At 41.0% G+C, this 19903-nt stretch overlaps 1 protein-coding gene across 1 annotated transcript in view; it reads left to right on the top strand.

Moving 5' to 3' along the window:
* LOC110480621 (von Willebrand factor D and EGF domain-containing protein) overlaps window positions 1-19903 on the top strand; it is a 166571-nt gene that overhangs the window by 137186 nt on the left and 9482 nt on the right. Inside the window, 4 exon segments of the mRNA XM_077784840.1 lie at window positions 1954-2049; window positions 2813-2908; window positions 5202-5297; window positions 6781-6876. Of these exon segments, the coding sequence (XP_077640966.1) occupies window positions 1954-2049; window positions 2813-2908; window positions 5202-5297; window positions 6781-6876 (384 nt within the window).

Consider the following 19903-nt stretch of genomic DNA (forward strand, 5'->3'; position numbering starts at 1 on the left):
CCTGGAGGCTTTATGCAACCATCATCCTGCAGGAAAGGCAATCACATTTCATGGACTTTAAAAAGAGTGGTACATTTTCCTCCAGGTTTTGTACTCCCCTTACAAATAGGGGCAAAGAAATCACAACTCCAGGTTGCTCCAAGCCCCATCCAACATGGCTTTGGACATTTCCAAGGATGGAGCAGCCACAACTTCTCTGGGCAACCTGTACCCATGCCCCATAATCTTCACAGCTAATAATTTCTTCCTAATACCTTATCTAAATCTATTTACTATTTAATTGTCCAGACAAAGATGAATTGGGTTTATCTCTTCTTTTTTTTTTTTCCCCACAGATATATATTTGGAATTTCAGCTAAGCACACATTGATTTGCAAATGCTCAACCTTATCCAATCAAAATTAAATTTAGCTTAATGACATTCTCAGCATATACAGTATGAATCTAAAATACACCTTGTAAGTTTTCTATTTTCAGGAAGGTCAAATCCTAAAGTTATATAATGAAGCATTGAAAATGTCATCATTAAATACTAAATATATTTCTCAATGCTATTTGTGTCAAAGTGGTTTATTTAATAGCACTTATCACCTCCTTGGAGTTTGTCTTTTTTAATACAATTATAAAATGTGTGAGGGCATTTATTATTTTTTTTGGATGGCAAAGTTCATATTCCATGGCCTGGTGACAATCACAAGAGGCAACGAGGTCTTCAACACAATAACTGCATTTAAATTATGGGACTCCCCAAGAATTAGTCCTTCATTTAGCTTTCCATTTCCATAGCCCATTTTCCAGCTTTAAGAACAAAATGTGGTGCATTAAGGTTTTCTTCCCTCGTAACAATACTTAAAATGAAAGATGCTTTGTTTCAGGTCTCGTTAGCTTCATTTTGCTTTTTCCTTGGAATAACCTTGCTTAGCCTCATATCTTTCATAAAAGACAAAACTCTGCCAGTGAAGTGAGCCAAAGTACAACATTTTTCACTGTATTCACTTCCCACACACAAGGGAAGATATTTTTCATTCTGCTATGGGAGGCACCATTCTTTTTCCAGTAGCAGGAGATGCCTCTGGAACACATTTCTTGCTCTGCTCCCACCACAGAGTTTCTCCTTTGAGTGTCATCCCATCCTTTCTGTGATGATTTTTCCCTTCAGTGATCATCCTGTCCCTTCAGTGATCTTCCTCCTCCTCTTTTGAGTTTGTCATAAGCAATTACCAAAAGAATTCTCAGGTACCTGCCTTAGATCTTAGATTTAAGGGTCCAAAGTTTCCAGGCTCCCTATACAATAATGTTTTTAGATTCAAAATTATCAACATTTGAAAAACAAGCATGCCTTCAGCAAATAGGCTCTTTCAGGAGCTGCAGTCCTTTCTACACTTATCCTCTTCCTCCCGCAGAATTAAATTGCATACTGCAATAAGTCAAGAATTCTTTATGTAATTTGCTGCTTTGTCTGCAGAGCTCATGCTACTCATTAAATATTAACTTTTTTTGCTTAAATGTTTGCCATTTTGCTGACAAGTCCACACACAACTCTTTTCTATAAGAAGCACTTAATCTCTGCCTTATTGCAAGTTCTGACACCTGTTAAGGCTTCCTGACCATCCACAAGGCAAATTTGTAGAGAGGGATGGGCAAGGTCTTGAGTTGTAACTGCATTTGTACTTCATCCATCACTAGCCTTCAAAACATGTACTTTAAAATGTGCCTGCTCAGAAGTTAAATATGATTATGTTAAAACCATTCCCTTGCAGACTTCACACAGCTGCTCATTAGTGCTGGGTTGCTAATGGGATAGCTACTGCTATCCTGCAGTGTTTCCCTCAGCCAAATTACTCACTGGATTAATAAAATGGGATGGGGAAAGAAGTAACCTGTGCTGTGCTCACAACCACAGAGAATGTCGTGTTTGAACTGTATTTTTTTATTCCTGTTTCACTCTTGCAGCGCAGTGTGAGCCCCCGTGTGAGCATGGAGGAATGTGCCTGCCTCACAACACCTGCTCTTGTGCTTATGGATTTGTAGGGCCTCGGTGTGAAACAAGTATGTATGAACTCACTCAGGCTTTCTTCAGCACGTTTCAATTACCAGAAAATTCCAAGAGGGGAAAAAAAAAAAAAAAACACAAAAAAGCCTTTTCTCCTTTTTTTCCCCCTATATTTCCCCTTAAAATAATAATTGAATACAAAGGATTCAAGTAATACAGTAGCTACAGAGCATATATTTACCAGCAGCGTTGTTGTATTATGTAAAAATATGCACATCTAAATCAACATTTTCTACGTAAAATTGCTTCTGGAAAAACAAACAAAAAAAAAGAATGAAAAAAAAGTGCATGTTATCTATAGTAATATTTATGAAATTTAAGATTGTGAGTGAACGCAGTAATGCTAATTTTGAGAACACAGAAAACCAGCCATACCTATTAGGAGTAATGCTACTCTGCAATACGACTTTAAAAAGAGGTTCAATACAGAAAATATCTAAAAATCAGCCTTCAAATCGTCCTATATCAGCAAAACACATGTACTTCCATAATTACAGACCTCGCTGCTTATTTAAATATCAGGTAGCCCTTGAGAGGAATATAATTTTACCTACGAAACTCAATAGCCAGAATACTTTAAAAGCAGAGAATTTTATGTGTATGGCTTCTAATAGAGAAAGCAAATCAAGGAAAGGGCTGGTTTCCACCCTCAGTTTATCTCCTGGACTAATGCTGTCGGTTATTGGCTGTAATAGGACAACTTTAGGATCTGCAGTGGGGTTAGTGATGAGCAATTTTGATTTTTTGTGTGTTTTGCAGTGGTGTGCAGCAGGCACTGTCACAACGGGGGGGTGTGTGTGTCACCAGATGAGTGCCAGTGCAGGCACGGGTGGAGCAGCCCCTCTTGTGAGACAGGTGAGTGCTTGGCAGTGCCTGATCCTGTGCCCAAAAGTGCCCAAAATCCCTCAGGTTCCCCCCAGCTCAGTGCTCAGACTGGGAATTGCTACTTAAAGAACTAAAACCTAAGAAGAGGAGACTAAGAAAGAATTAATTAAGAAGAGGACACCAAGTACACGGCAAAACCTCAGAAAGTCCTGAGTAACTGTTCATAAATTTAGATGTTTATGTAGCTGTTCATAAGTTTAGATTTTTACCTAAATCTCAGAGTTTTATAGAGGGAATATACAAACAAGATTCTTTTGCAGCTTTTTAAGTTTGTGTGATTCTGGAGCTAGTTCTTATCATGCTGCCAGAATTCACACTGCTCCTCCTGCCTGCATCCCTCCCTTGCAGAGCACCCACAGAAAGCATCCACAGGAGTGGGGGAGCTCAGGAAAAAGCCACCTCCACCCATCAGTACAAAATGACAAGGTGTGGACTGGAACTGGGTACTTCTTTCTAGCCAAGGCTCAAAGTTTTAAACAGATACAGCTCAGACCCCCCTCTCAGCATCAATTCCTAAAAAACTGGGGTGGGTATTTTCTCCAAAGGCACAGAAACTACAGCACTCACCTGGGACAAGGCATGTAAAATAGTGAAATATTAAAATATGAGAACTACCTGAATCAGTGCCAGACCTGAAGGCTCCAGAGGCAGTCTGCCTCTGCCACGGTGAATATTAAATGACTGAGACACCTTCAGCCTACATTACCTTTCCTGGAAGGTGAGAAATGTCATTTTAACCTCCATCTCCTGGAGATTGCTCTTCCTGTAAGTGTTAAAATGACATATCTACTGAGGAAACATAAATTAGCCCAGCTATGATCCACAGGAAATGACTGGGATCGTCACTGCTATTCAGGTTCTCACTAGATCTGCTTTTTCTTCTCAAGGAGTTCTGCAATTTTATTTTGGGGTGGCTTTAAACAGAATCATTCCAAGAGAAGGACAGACAACAAGCATCAGTAGCAGTAACTTCCAGACCAGAATAACAGCAGCAGGATTTTTTTGTCTGCTGACAGCTTTGGTGAAAGGCTGCCAGATTCACCTCTCTGGCACAGTTTTGAGTGCACTGCACAGAATATTTTGTGGGCATTTCTGGGGTTTCCCACCACAAGTGTTATGATATTATGTTATGATAGGAATGTCAGGAAGAATACAGGTATAAATATGAAAAAAAAAAATATTACTTTACCACTGGAAATATAAATACTGACAGACTGACAAGATTATGGACTTCTAGGAACTAGCCAGGACAACGACATGACTAAACCAAATTCCCCTTGAGCAATGAATTAAATCCATTTTGACTTCATAAGTAACTGCTCCTTAGTCAGGAAAACCTCTCATCTAGACTACAATTTCACTTTCTTTTTCTTGTTCCAAATTGACATTTTATTTCTTTTCAGTTCATCTGAAACATTTTAGTGGCCCTTCATTTATTTAAGCTTAAATGCATTTATTTTCTTTAATGGGCTATCCTAAGATACTGAAAGACAAAGGGAACAGAGGAAAAAGGCTGGTTTAAAGTGCCACTCTGCTTTACAATGAAAACTTTATCAGATTCCTTATTCTTCACACACTGGCTTCCCATCTAAATCAATTTGAAATTCTAATAGTTTTGTTTTTAACAGTCTGGTACTTCCCACATAGAAATATGCAAGACAGCTTTTAATTCCTAATGCCTGTTGTATCATCCAGAGTAATAACAGATACATAAAGAGGCAAAGGGAGCTCAGCCAGTGGCTTTGTTGGTGATGAATGAGCCAATGTGTTGTGGGAACTGGCATTTAAATGAGGCAGAACAAACAGGTTTTTTGGTGCACACCTATTCAAGTCCATGGAAATGCCACAATGCTCTGCTGAATGCAGACAAAGCAGCAAACAATTAATATCTCATCTCCAGGTTATCCAGGGTGTATTTTATTTGACTGCATTTACTACCTTGGGATCGTGCTTGGTGCGAATACTGGAATGGAAATAAATGAACTGTGCGAATCAAAAGAATACATCCGAAATAAATTAAATTACTACATTAAATTATAGTCTATTTCATCTCCCAAGCTATGCTAAAACAAGTGAAATGCTTCCACTGTGTCAAACATGAATAAGTGCTGCAGCACAAGTGATCTGCAAGGGCTGCATTAAACTTTTCACAGTATCACTAGAAATATTAATTCTAATGACATGTGCAGCAGTAAAAGAGTGCCTACTCTGAAAAGTTCAACATTATCAGAGATCCATGAAGTTATCTTCTATTCCCATCCAGCTGTGTGCAATCCTGTGTGCCTGAATGGAGGAGTCTGTGTACGGCCAAACACGTGCTCGTGTCCTTCTGGTTTCTATGGGCCACAGTGCCAGAGAGGTAAGAAAGTTCTATTTATAATCTTGATAAAGGGCCCAGGCTCAAAATATAAATATCACCTCTAACATTACCTACCCCCACATGAAATATATCCAGAGACTCTCCTTGTCATAACTATGTGTGCTCCTTTGTTGTCATTGTCATAAATCCACTTTTTATTGTTCCTGATGGATTGGGAAGAAGGAAAAACTTATTGGTAATGCCATTATTGATAACTAAATAATTGTTCTAAAACTACTTGAGTCAGTGATATCACTAATTAGCAACTATTCAATAAATTGATAAAGCATGGCAGTATTTTGTTCATTTTGGTACCCTGTGGTGTGTACTATACTGGTTTCAGAGCCTGGTGATATTTTACCTTCAAATGGGGCTCACCATGTCACCTACCTGGCCATCCTAAAGTGTCGTGGATGCGAGACTTCTGTAGGAGCTCATCAGATCCTTGCTTAAAAATCTGATCCAGTATTGTCCTGCTTGAGCAGCAGCTGATTTTGAATTCCTGTCCTAGCTCTAAACTGAGGCTAACAGTATCCTGGCTTCTCACTCACACTGTGCTGCAGAAGACAAATTAATGAATCCCTGAATGACCCAGTATCTCATACAAGAAAGAGAACTTAGGGTCCAAGCAGCTGGAACATGCCTGTCCTAACACCACTCACTTCTTTTTTCAATATGGATCTAGTAACTCCTCCTGAATCTGGGAATATAAATACACCCAAAACTACTTCAATATTAAAAGTTCTTTGCTCTTACTCTCTTTTGTTTCCCACATTCCTAGACGAATATGGTCCTGATGTGTATTTTTGCAAGTGAATGATTCACACAGAAAAATCTATTTGCAAATGGAGCTTGGCGAAAACTTTTTTTTTTTAATGATGTTAGATGTGAAGGAGAGAGTGAAAATGCTAGACTGTAACTTGATGATCTTGCTCTTGAACACAGAAAGTGATTTTCAATATTTAGGTGATTTGAAAATTTTGCTCTCAAGTATTCTGGTTTATACACTGGATTGGAAATAAGCATGCACATTCATGGGATCTGAAATTGCTGGGAGGATATAATGGATGTATGCAAAGCCCTTCCTTCTGCTTCTTAGAGAAAGGGAGAAGGAACAGCAGCAAGGCCAAGTTAGCAAAGTCCAACACTGATCTGTATTCCATGGGGAGAAGTCCTTGAGGAAGCCCTTTGACAGAGACCTAAAAATCTGACCCCACTGGGAATATTCTGACCACTTAACTGCAACTATCTAGGAGACCCTCAGGTGCCAGGAGTCATGTCCCACATTTTTTCCACAAACAATACAGAATTAGGGTCTCCACCCAGGCAAGAGCCCAAATCACTCTTTGGGGAGACACCTTCCAAAAAAAGACCTCTGTGGGCTGCTCTGCCAACAGAGGCACCTAAAGAAGGAGCCTGTGCTTTGGCGACGCTGATCCCTGCGTGAGTTTGGTGCACAGAACATTTCCTCTCCTCTCCCCAGCTCTTTGCATTCCCCCCTGTAAGAATGGTGGTCACTGTGTCCGGACCAATGTCTGCTCCTGTGCCGAGGGCTACGCTGGAAGAAGGTGCCAGAAAAGTGAGTTACACGTTTCCCTTTGTTTTCCAACAGTTCCCTGACTCCTAAACAGCTTTTCTCCCTTTTGTGCATGTTCCACAGAACATTTAGCCTTTATTTCTGCTGTGATCACCTATATTTCTATCAGAGCCCATAAAGGTCTGTTAATACCCAAAACCAACTTGTTAATTAGAATAAGTCAAGTCCAAGTTGGGAGAGAACATTTTGCTGGAATCCTCTCTAAATATTTCATGAGTTCAAAATGAGTAACATTCGCATTCGGAGATTAATTAATTATTTTGCATGAAAGATATTTTGGGGGAAAAAATTAAAGCCAAAGGCTGAGAAGCTAAGATCCTTAAAAATATTAGAAAGTCATAGTTCCAGCTTAATTAAGGTAATTGGTTAACAGCACTTTATCCTTGAATTTGTTCTTGTCACTGAAAACTCACTTTTTTCACGTTACCATCAGTATTAATATTTGATTCTTCGATTCTTCTGGGTTATTTTGGCACTTTTACAGACTCAATTGCTCAACAATATCTGTCAGCCAGGGAGTTTAGGATATATATGTGAAAACTTTTTTTTTTAATATATTTTATTATTTCTTAATCAGTTTGAAATTGGCAAGAGGGGAGCTGTGAAAACAACCATTCTTGGCAGGAAGAATCTGTACATTTCCAGAGCATTTTATGTCTCTCACACACAGAGGAAAAAAAAAAAAGCCAGTAAAAAATTCCCTGCAGCAACAAAAACCCTCTCGTTCCCCGCACTCCTTCGGCAGAGAGGGTCGTGACGCACAGCGCACAATTGAATAGTCTGTTCTGGCAGGAATGTGCTGGAGGGAGAAAAAAGGAGGAAAAAAACCTTATGTTTGGCATCCTGTTTTTGAGGTTAGGGAACATTAGAGAAGTGCTGTTTCCAGCTTTAAACACCCTGCCACATCTCCAGGCAGATCAAAGGAAAGCGTGCTGATGATGATTGCAGTCTAGCAAAGCGCTCCCTGGGATGCTCCAAACTCCACCAACTCACAGCAGGCTTCTTTCCTCTTTCCAAAACTTTCTGAGGTTTTGTTGTCCATCTTGGTATGATCTTTTGCAAAAATGTTTTTCGAGGTGATGAAAACAATTTTGTTCTGTCTGATCCAAGACTTCATTCTACTTCAATAACTGTTACTTAGTCTGGCTTATTTAGCCTAGTGTTATAAAAACTTGAATAAAGGGCCTGTGAATGTGATGAATGAAGAGAAACATAATTAAGTGAAAGGAAAGCACTACTTTTTGCTGATTCTTACTGGCTATTAACTGATAATTAGTGAAAAATGTTGAATAATGTTTCTTCTTTCTTGCCTAAAATCAAGAGCTCATGGGACAAGTATCAAGATCCATCAAAAGAAGAAGTTAATTTGTAAGATTTTATAATAAGCAGTTTCTCTTAGAGCTGTATGTCTTCTTATTTTTGTATAAAATTACTTCTCTCTCCTCTAGCAAAGATTCCAGACTTGGCTGCTCCTCTGGAGCAGAAGCCTGCAGGGCACAGCAAAAGTCAATCTCAGCTGAACTTTGCAAACTTTCCTCCCCAGAAAATGGAGAAAATCAGTGCTCCCAGCAGTGGGAGGCTGCTCTCTGTCCCTTAAACCTCTCAGAGTTCAAATGCAGAACACATCTCACCCCTTTTTAGGCATGATTTCACATCATTTTTCATCAGGCATAGACTAGATTGGGGGATTAGATAGAATATGTGGCACACACTGAAAGGCTAAAATGTGAGCCCAGGCACATGTTCCTAACTCACACACAGACAAATGAAAAAGTGGAGAATAAGTCCTTAGCATGAAGAATTCCCACTACCCACTTTTCCTTAAATAGAACATGGAAAATCTACCATAATATCCATTTGAAATTCCAAATAGAGCTGAGTATCACGCTGCTCATTCTGCTGTTTCACTAGCAGTAAACATATCTGTATTTATACATTTATAAATGTTGTTAATTTTGACAATCCTGAGGCCACCTGGGGCAGCTGGCTGTGCAGAGGTGAGACAGCCCCATGGGCTGTGTGCCTGAGTGCTCAGAAATCCAGCTGGGAGACTTTTTGTGCAGTGCTTCTGCTGGCCTTCCTGGGAAGGGTGTGGCAAGAAGGAATCAGGAAAAACCAGGTTTCTGCTTTACAGAGGGGCTTTTTTCAGGATTTGAGTATCTTTTCTGCCAGGCTTTAAGGACTCCAGGTAAGGTAGCTGAGCCCTGAGTTGCAAAGGACATTTCAGCTTGCACAGAGTTGTAAAACCCTCACAGAGAGTGAGAAAAAAATGCACATATCATGATAGCAAAGCTGTGATCAGATGTGGAGTTTACTGGAAGTTTAACACTGCATCATCTCCCATTTCCAAATCAGCAGGACAATGTCAGGGACACTGCTACAGGTGAACCTGTGGCCCAAATCACAGCTCAGTGGTGTCCCCTGTTGCTGCCAGGTGACCTCACACTGAGAAATGTACGGGCGGTTTAGCCACAATGATGAATGTGACAATTCTGAGAAAAAAAAATCCTTCTGAAGGATTTTATTATTATTTTATTCGTTCTTTGCACTCTGAATATGAAATTGCTGTATCCTTATGCAATTTTACACTTCTAGTACAGTTTCAAACACTTCTGACAGCAAAACAGCTTTATTATGTACTTACACTGAGTCTATAATCTTAGAAATTTGGGGTGGATTATTATCTGACTAATAAAACCTATCAAGATAGAGAGAGTAAACTTAATACTAAGGCAGACAAATTGGAAGTTAATTCAATGATATCATTGTTTGATACACTGATATTGTTTGCACTGCTTTTAGACATTTCTCTTTCCTTCTTAATATCTCACCTGCAGGGACAGAGGGAAAAAGCTTCTATTTAATTTTGGCAGCTTCAGATTCTCAATTGAAGGAGATAATAAAAACTAAAAGCCACACAACACATCAAAGAGGTTATTTTTGAGCTGAACCAAAACAGGCTATTGGTTTATTTTAAACACATAGAACCATGGCTTAGGGTTATCACTTTAATCCTTGTACAGTTTGGAATTTCTAATACTGTCTGCAGGACAGCCAAAAACGTGCAGGAGAGAGTGATGGCACCATGTCTTTTCTATTCAGCCTCGCTCTCCTTTGCTTCCTGAGTGTGTGGAGAAAAGCATTCAGCCTGAAAGTTGGTGTTTTGTATCTAAATAAACATCAGTCCAAAACCCCAAAAAGTGTAAATCAGCAAAGTCTGATTGGCTGGCAGCTGCAGGAAGAGCCGGGTGGTTAAAAAGCAGACACCAGGCGTGGGTGGCAGTGCTGACAGGGAAATGTGTGCCCGTGCCTCAGCAATCTACAGCCTCCTATCCTCACTTGAGAAGGATTGTTTCCAGTGTAATCACTCTTGTTGAGAGGGAAGAGGCAAATGCTGGCAGCACCTCAAAATAAAATATGTTTCTGGATCAACTTTGCATCCTACAAACACGCTCGGGAGCTAGAGAAAAACTGTTTGTGCAATGGTTTGAATTCCCTTCTGAAAAGCACAGCTTTAACAATCCTGGATGTCACTGCTTTGCAGGAGGCTTTAAAGCAGGGTTCTGACTGATATCTACCGCATCCTTACAAAAATTATAAACAAAGACAGCACAGAAGTTTCCTTTATTTACTATGTGTATTTTCATAGGACTGCTCTACAACAACCTTTAGAAATGAAAGCCCATAAAAGCTGAGTTTTCTTACAGAAGGTTGGAATGAAGAGAAGGGGAGAAGAAGAGGGATTCCCGGGACCACGCATTTATCCTTCCCTCTGCTGTCTGCTCCTTGTGAGCGCATCTCTGAGCGAGAAAAGGCGAGCCACAGCTCCCTCTGGAGCTCATCAGCCAGCAGAGGTCAGGGGAAAGCAGCATCCTCCTCCTGCCTGCTCCAGCACCCCAGGCACCCCTGGAGCCTGACCTCAGCCCCTCTTTGGCATCACCTCATGGCCGTGCAACACAGCCAGGGACACGGGGTTTGTTCCCCATGAGAAACAGAACAAGTTTCTGTGTGCATCTCTTTCACTGGGGGCTCAATCCTGATGACTTTGTAGCACATAAATCATCCCCCTGACACTGGGGCTTTGCAGATTGGATCTCAGAGTTAGGAGATAACTATTTCTCCATCTCAGTAATTCCTGCAGCCAGGATTTATAGCCAATTCACAGCGTGCAATATAACTCACAGTCGTTCCTCCAGCTCTGCTTGCTCCTCTTCCCTCCTCCTTTCTTTTCCCTTCCTGGTAGCATGAGGACTTTCCTTGCATGAGAGCTAGAGGCAAACTAATTGGAAATGTGAACACTGGGTTTCAAAGGCAGCTTTTTGCTAAGCAATGTCATATTGTGAAAGTCACTGATTTCCCACATTCCAGCCTTCCCATGTAATGTTTCTGTACATTACTGCCTCGCCAGCTGCATAAGCAGGAAGTTTTACTGCTCAACAAATCACACTCCCACCGAGTTGTCATCTTGACACTGTGTGATGTATTCTCTGCAATGTCTTCACTGAGTAGCCAGATTGACTAAAGTCATCAAAAATCAGCCAGTTTGCAAGCCAAAGGTCCAGCAAACCCTCCACACAAAGAGGCAGGGAACAAACCACATAGCTCATCCAAATGGATGGAGGAATCATTTACATCAGACTTGATTTTCATACAGCAAGGATGTGCTTAAAAGCAACAAGTGTTTGTCTAAAACTCCTGGACAGCAAATATGTTTGAACAGTGGGTGTTTGGGAGAAAATGAGCAGCTGCTTATAGCAAACAGACCTGTAACTTCCTGTTCAAAGCAACAAAGGTACAAAGGTACAAGGGTTTGTGGGCTGGCTTGTCCTCTGGTTGGTGCCCAGTCTGGAGACACAGGAAAAGGAAACACTAGTCTCAGTTTTTACTTGATTTTCCAGTCTATGTAACAGAATAGGTTCATATTAGATGTCATCTTCCCCTCCTGGGCAGGAAACACAACAGAAGATGAACCAAAAAAAAAAATCTAAAAGAAAAAAAAAATCAGGCTACTGCTGTCTTTCCTATTCAGCTGAACAAAACATGATCCGTGCATCTTGCCTGGGGGGAACAGGGACAGGTGAGGCTTCCCAACAGGAGACAGTAACTCCCAGCACAGCCTGGTTTTTGGTGTGCTCTCACAGCACTGCTCACCCTTAGGAAGGATTTGTGACAAAACCATTAGTCGGTCTTTCTTAAAAACTAAATTTTTTCATATATATGTAGCTGATGCATTTATTTTAATAGGGGGTTTGAGCACCTGCATCTGTCTAAATTTATTTTTCAGGAAGGGAACAAGAATAAATCTGGGTAAGAACTGAATATATTTCCTAAATAAGCCCAAAAGCATTATTAAATTTTTTATTCATTCCATAAGTGGAACATTCGCAGACTACAGCATGAATTTTACTAGAGTAGAATATCTAAATTTTAATATTCTTTACCTGTATCTTAAATGCACTGAAGAAATGTGCCAGATCTGCTGCTGTATGTAAAAGCATGCCTAAAGCAAAAGAAAAGGGATTCCTGAATTACTGCATCTGTCTTTGCAGTGGACTTCTGTGTGACAAAAAGTACTTTTTGCCCACTAATTGATTTAAGAAAAAATATTTTGGGAATCTGTTTTTTAATTGAAATATTTTTTAAACATCTCTTTTAAAAGGAGCAATGGATCTATCACTTGAAAAGCCCAGAGGACAGATGGTCATGGAGATTAATGTTGTCTGTGTATCCACAAAAAGACACAGGCAAGACAATCCTCTCCAGCACTGATTTCCATCTAAGCTCAAGCTTATTTCTGAGGCAGATAGCAATGGGGTGGTGAACAGATCAGTGCCAGTGCAGGCAGCAGTCCTATTCCAAATTTCCTGACCAGCCCTCACTTTTTGGCTGGGTTATCAGCCAGACCACTCAGCCTGGGGCTGTTCTCCTTGTTTTGAGGCTTGAATCTCCCTTTTCTTTTGCACAGATGAAAAGGAACCAAATGGCACCAGGCACAGGCAGTGCCTTAGCCCGCTCAGGGCAAGGAGAATGTGCCCAAATGGCCTAAATTGCCTAAATTGCAGGGCATCCTCCAGCACAGAGCTGCAAAAACAATCACCAGAGGAGAAACTGTGTGTATGAGTCCTCTTTCACTTCTCATTCAGGCATGACAAGAAAGCTGCTCAGCAGAACAATTTATATGCAGCTGGAATGGTTCACTGACCTAATAAAACACAGAGCATTCTTCAGTGAAGAGAAAATGTTACCAAACCCAAGCCCCTAACAAGTTGGGAATATGACCTGTGCTGAGAGTATATTTTACAATTCCCCATATTAATTATACACTAACAGTTGCAAAGATGAGAATAAAGTAGAGCCACGGCCTTTTTCAAATTAATAGTGCTGCAATCAGACTAAAACCAGTCCATAAATGAGAAAAAGCATTTTCTAATGGTTTAAAAATCTCACAGTTCCTAGCAGAATATTCCCCAAACATCCAAATGTACACCTACATGTGCTGATTTTGTTTATGGTGGCTTCATTCTGCGAGATGCTGAAGTATTCCACAGCTATCCCAAGATGACATTGCATGTCCAGAGTTTTACACAATAGGCAAAATGAAGATCATGAGACCAAGAGGGAGAGACTTTCAGTCCAAGGGGAGTGGGGAGTCCCCTGCCTGTATTGCAGTGACAATCCCCCACTGGTTTCCTGAGGTTTTGCCTACCACTCACTCCCAGGGAATGTTTTGGAGGGCAGATGGAGAGATGAGGATCCTCCTTAGCTGGCAGGAAATGTTATCAGCTGAGAGCAACGTGACAGCAAACAGAATTGCAGTGCACCACACACTGACTCCAGGAGTGCAGTCTAGCAGCTCAGTAGTTTTTCCACATAGTAGTAATTATTTTTCTCATTTTTACTGAACCAATAACTAAATTAGATTTATTTCCTGCTTTAATATCTCTAAAGGGCCCCATAAGTATATCAGAGTACACATCAGAATGAAGACCCAGACATAATTAGGCAAAGCACTGACATTGCACTGCTATCTATACGGTTTGCAATTTTTCTGACCATTTTTTTCTTCTGAAATGTGTGCTAGGTCATGCAAACTAACTCTTATTGTTGGAGCTCTGTGCTAAAGTGAATATATTAGAAATGCAAACTGTCACCACAACCATCACAATTACATTTACAGCTCCCTCTGTGTCTTGTAGTAATTTGTTCTCCCGCACTGCATCCCTCTGAGGTTTCTACCAGATTATTTTTTATTATTCAGAAAGGTAATTTATTGAAGAAGTGCTTTGCATCTCTGTCTGAGGTACGTGAAGCGAGAAATAGGGTGAGCAAACCTCAAAATGATTGGTAGCTTGATATGGATAAGGATCCAAATTTTAGAGCATTGCACAAAATTTGGAATTTTATTACATGACAAATATTCTTTCTCCCTAAAATTTAATCAGTGGCTATAATTACTGGCATTCAGTGGATCACGCATCTGAGGTTACTCAGATAGAGTTTGCAGAGAAAGTTATATCTTTATTTACAAACCCAAATCAACACAGATGAGAAATTTCAGATAAAATCAAGCTGTGGGAAAACATATGTGCCTAAAACTCAGCGTGGGCAAAACTATTTCCTCGCTGCCCTTGGAAGCAGAAAAAAGGGGACTGGAAATTGCTGCTGTCCCAAATCCATAACGTGTTTTTCAGAGCTGTGTGCATTTGGGACCTTCACAGCAGCAGATATATTGGTACATCCATCTCACTAATGATCTGTTGAGCATCAGTTGTACCCTCTAAAGGGGTGAATGACATTTTTTTACCTCCCCTAGTTTCTGCCAGCAGAATCCAAACAATGGTGTCCTTTGTTAGAAAAATCTTTTTTTGGCCAGAACACACCCACTTGGGGATTATTTTTATTTTTTATTTTAAAAGATTGAGAATCACTCATCAGGATCAAATCTTTATTTGGAGCCTAGTTGTTTCCTCTCTGGAGCCAGGATAATGTTTCATCTGAGCAGTGCTGCTTGGATGCATAAAGCACCCAGAGAGATGGAGAACCTTCCTGCAGTGGATCAATTGAACTGTGCTGTCTGGTGGAGCTGCTGGTCTGACCTTCCAGTTTGTGTCCTGTGAAAAGGACCAGCAACATCCCTACAGTGTCAAGATCTGACATGATTCCTGGCACAGAGCTCCTCCATGTTCATTTTGTTTAATCAATAGGTGATAAATTTTACCTACAAACACTTGAAAGGGCGAGCAGTGCCAGCTTTAACACAAAATCCACTTCTTTCACATTTAATGGCTTCATTTTTGTCCACAGCTCAGCTTCTGCCAGCTGTATTCTCCTGACAAGAGCAGTCAGTGATATTTTAAAATCTGTCCCATGCTCTGTGTCCTTACTGGGCTGTATCTCCCCAGCTACAGCCCTTTGCTTTTGAGAATGTCACACCAAATCAAGGCAACCACTAAGCAGCAAGGAGGAAACAAGCATTAAAACAACATGTACCCATAGAAAAAACAAACCTGAGCCTGATCAAGCTCCCTGCTCCACAGAAGAGCAATAGGACAAGTTGAAATATTCACTGGACCCACAGAGAAGTCATCAGTTCAAAACCAAGAGCAGCCAGAAATAAAAGCAGTGCCTGTGAATCACCCAGAAATGTCAGCACAGGGATGGTGACTGAAGGGATAAGTTGAAGTATGTATCTACCAGTAGGTGTTCTTTTGGCTGCATTTCTGTGTTCTTTGTCAGCAAGATACAGCCTGATGCATTGCCTTAGCTGGCCCACACAGATGTTACTGCTTGAGGCTATTTTCTCTCTTCCATCCAAAGGCAGGATGCACCCAGAAGCAGGTCAATTTACTCAGCTTCCACAGGAGGAACAAAATACAAAAAAAAAAAAAAAAAAAAAAAAAGAAAAAAACCCGCAACAACCAAAAAAAAAAAAAAATTGAGAGAAACTGAAAGAAAAGCTATTTTGAAAACTACATCTTCTAATCAGCACTGCAGCCTGATTCACTGACTGTCTCCTCATCAGAGCCTTGGCTCAGGGTACCTGATGACAGGTAATTTTGATTCAGAAAGAAAAAATCTCTGCAGTCTCATGGCCAGGAAAGGACAAGGATGTTTCAGTTCCTGAAACACTGCAGAGGATTCCTTTCTTCTAAGATTTTGGAGCCATGGTGTAATTTTCCACCTCTTTTTCTTTTGACTTTATGAGGGTGGTGATATGTCTTATTTCAACAAAATTAAAAGCCTTTCACTACTTATTATCTCCTTCTAGTGAGAAAAGGTGTAATGAGGTCCTTTTGTCTAAAGGTGGCTTAGGTTAAATGAGGAAAGTTTTTGATAATCCACAGAAGCAGTGAGGTCTGGAGGACGTCTGGCTGTTTGTAATCTGGTCAGCAGATCCTGCTGGTTAATTTGTGACCCTTCATCCAGCAAAGCATGTCCAGTGCTTCACTTTACCCCCAGTCCCTCCTGGCTTTACATAACAAATAATTTGCTTAATACTGTTTGTATTTGAGTAGGAATGTTGCTGCAGATTAATGGGAACAAAGGCAGGCAGCAGAAGTCATAGAAATTCTGGGTGACCATGGCTGGAGCTACTCACACCAGGAGAAGAGGGCTCACTTCAAACACAACATTTCAGGTGCTGGGTGGTTTTAGCAATCCACAGAAATATTTATTTTGCCAGCAAATACCTCTCTTTGGCTGACAAAGCAGAAGGTCTGACTACCTTAGAGATTTTAGGGCTGAAGGGTTTGGTGTGGAGCTTCATGGAGGTTGATAAAAGAGTTTCAAAAAGCACTTCACTGGGTCAAGTGAGCCTAGAGGGGATGAGCCATGAAAAGGGTCACAGGAAATTTTAAGTGATTGTAAGGTCAAAACACATTAAAGCCATCAAAGAGAAATAGCTGCTGCATTAAACAGAAAACTCAGCAAGTTGTGAATGCCTTCCAGTGCATGGGAGGGCTGTGCCCATTTTATGTGGTGCTCTTTGCACACCTGTGTTTTATCTTAACACCTGCAGCTGCTTGTCACTTATCAAAATCCCCCCTGATCCGAAATACAACACAGAGCCAGCTGCTTCTGCAGCCTGCATTATCACCTTCAGCACAGGCTGACCTTACCTACCCCACCAGCTCAGGGCACCAGGAGATCATGAAGTGGTTCTGAGCTGTAAATGGTGGCCTTACAGAACTGGGGCACCACTGTATATGAAATTCTGTGCTTTGGTTCTTGCTGAAGAGCATGGAAATGCCAGCACTGGCAGCAAGGGAAGGATGAAGGCTTTATTTAGTGATGCTCACTGACTGCCAGCAAGCTTGCACCCAGTGCCTGAGGACAGCACAGGACTCCCCCTACTCCCAGTGCTATCTCCTGCCTACTGCAACAAAGGGAACACACAAATGTGTTTATATCCATGGCATCAGGACTAGTCCCCAAGAGAGATGGAAAACTTATCAAACCACTGCTGTCTATGGCTAACTCTCTGGGCTTTCTTAAGAGGAAGGCAAAAAAAAAAAAAAAAAAAAAAAGGAGTCTTTTCAAAGTCATGCCCGTACCTGGGAGGATTGCAATAATTTGATTTGCTCTCCTAGTGTCTGATAATTTATTTAGTTTTCCTGTGAGAGGCTCTGGCATTTTTGTTTGCTATTTTGAAATTGGAACTTCTCCACAGAGGCCAAGGAGTGGGACCAGAAAGGATCCAAACTAGTTATCATTAACAAATGTTGAAGTCTGCCTGATGGGTATTGAGATGGAGCTGTATTTAAGAAAGTTAAAGAAAGGGAGGACAAGGTGGAGATGTCAGGAAGGAAGAGGGGAGAGATAACACTGCATTCATTTACCTAAAGGTGCTTGTGAATTCCTTGGCAATAAGAGAATTTCTTCCCCACAGGGCAGGGAGGCAAAAGTGTTCCTCCTGTTCAGAACAGGTTTGGTACTGACTTGAACCCTTAGTTCACTTTGAATTGAACTCCTTTAGATTTATCACTGAAGTCAGAGATGCCATAAGTAATAAAGGCAGTTCATGCTATATTTTCATAGCTACTTGGTCATTCGTAAGGCAACCGAACAAAAAAATGGGAGAAATGGAAAGCTGAAAGTCAATTTGAACTTGTGTTTTATTCAGAACAAGACTGGACCCCACCTGTTGCTGAAACCATTGCTGAATTACTAATGTGAGTCCCTGCAGATGAGTCTGTTGTCAGTACAAAAAAAAATAAATAAATAAAAACCAAGAATGTGACTGTATAACATTAAAAATATACAGAAAATGTAAGCAACAAAAGAAAGGAAAAAAGCTGAAATATCCATCTGAACAAGTCCTCATTACCTTTTCTTGAGTTTACTTTCTAAGAGGTGGTAGGAAATACTGTCCAAGTTTCATACGATCTCAAAATGAAATCTATAGATTTTCAACTGATTTTAGGAGAGCAGGTTAGTGCTGAGGACGTTATGGTCCATGAATATCAAAAAGCACAAAGAGATTTTAAATCTAGAACCAAACTTTATGGTTTGGGCTCATCTTTTCTAAATTCTGAATGTCTGAGTTGTTTTATAACTGCAACACGAATTGATCCAAGATTGTGGATCAAAAATCTCTTACTGAAGAAGTGAGATCAAAGGGGAGAGAAAAAGGAAGAGGGAAAGTAAGAGATTAAATGATTTCAGAGTTATGGAGGCCATGACCCCTTGAACTCGTGTAGGTTTTAACCAGTGGTTGCATCATTTTTTAACAGCTCAGCAAGAGCTGTGGATCCCTGTTAGCCTGAGGAAGCCGAGCCAAGATTACAGCATGGATCAGGAGAGGTGGAGAGAGAAGGAAATGGAGGATGACAGTTTGAGGGCTGGGGTCCAAGCAGCCCCTACAATCATGGCCTATCTGTCCTGCCTAAGGGCAGGTCATGATGCTGAGGGATCCAGGAGACTTGGCACAGAACAAAATGCAAATGTAGGAGCCAAGCAAGAGCAGCAATACAGCTCTAAAAGCTGCCAGTGCAGCAGCATCTGGGTGAAGGGAGAGACCAGCACACAAAGTGCCACAAAAGCAATATTTCACTACATCACAGGAATAATGAGAGAACCTAAATCTATCTACTTAAAAATGTCTGATCATCCCTGAGAGAGGAACAAAAGGTTATTCTCCCATCAAATAAAAGTTGCTGCATTTTTGCTTGCTGTCTTTTTAGTAATCATCCCTATTTTGAGGCTCTATCAGGATTGCACCTCCTACAGGAGAGGTCTGAGGGGGAACTGTGGTCATTCAGAGCCCTGAATGCAGTGACAGCTCACAGGCAGGACTGCAGCATTCACACTCACTGATGTGCAAAAGGCAGCACAGCCCCGGGGCTGATGGAGGCACTGCTGTGTTTCACAGCTGGGTGTCCCACAGCCACCCATCCCTGCAGGCAGGGAGGAACCACACGGATTACCACGGGTGGGAAGGGGCCCCTGGCAGCTCCAGTGGCACACAAAGCTTTGGACATGGCAGGAGCCTTTGGGCACTAATGTGCTCTCACACCTTCACTGCCAAACTCCTCCTGACTTGGCTCTCTCACCCCGTCCAGCCACTTGCTGTGTTACACAGCTTTTTGTACTCCACCCAATTATCCAATGCCTTCTTCCATGTAAAATGCAAATCATTCCCACTGCCACCATACTGGCACTGCCATGTTTCTGAATTACCCAGCCTCTGATGGGAGCTTCCTACACTTGCCTTAACAGGCAAGGAGAGACAGGACAGGAGGAATTTGGGTACCTGCCTATGGCATCCCCCTACATCAAACCAGGTTGGGATTTCAGGTGTGTGACCTCACAGAAATGTGAGATTTTAATGCTGGATGTTCTAAAATAACATTGATAAATACAGCTTAATCAGAGGGACAAAAACCAGCTATTCGATTTGTAGTGAAGTCAACAAAAAACCCATCTGGCTTCTTGTGTTTGAAAGAACTCAGCTCTCACATCTTATTTGTGCAAAAGAATAAAGTAAAAAGGTAAAGATTTTAACAAGTAA

Source organism: Lonchura striata, chromosome 8 (genome assembly GCF_046129695.1).
Source record: "Lonchura striata isolate bLonStr1 chromosome 8, bLonStr1.mat, whole genome shotgun sequence".
Lineage (NCBI taxonomy): Eukaryota > Metazoa > Chordata > Aves > Passeriformes > Estrildidae > Lonchura > Lonchura striata.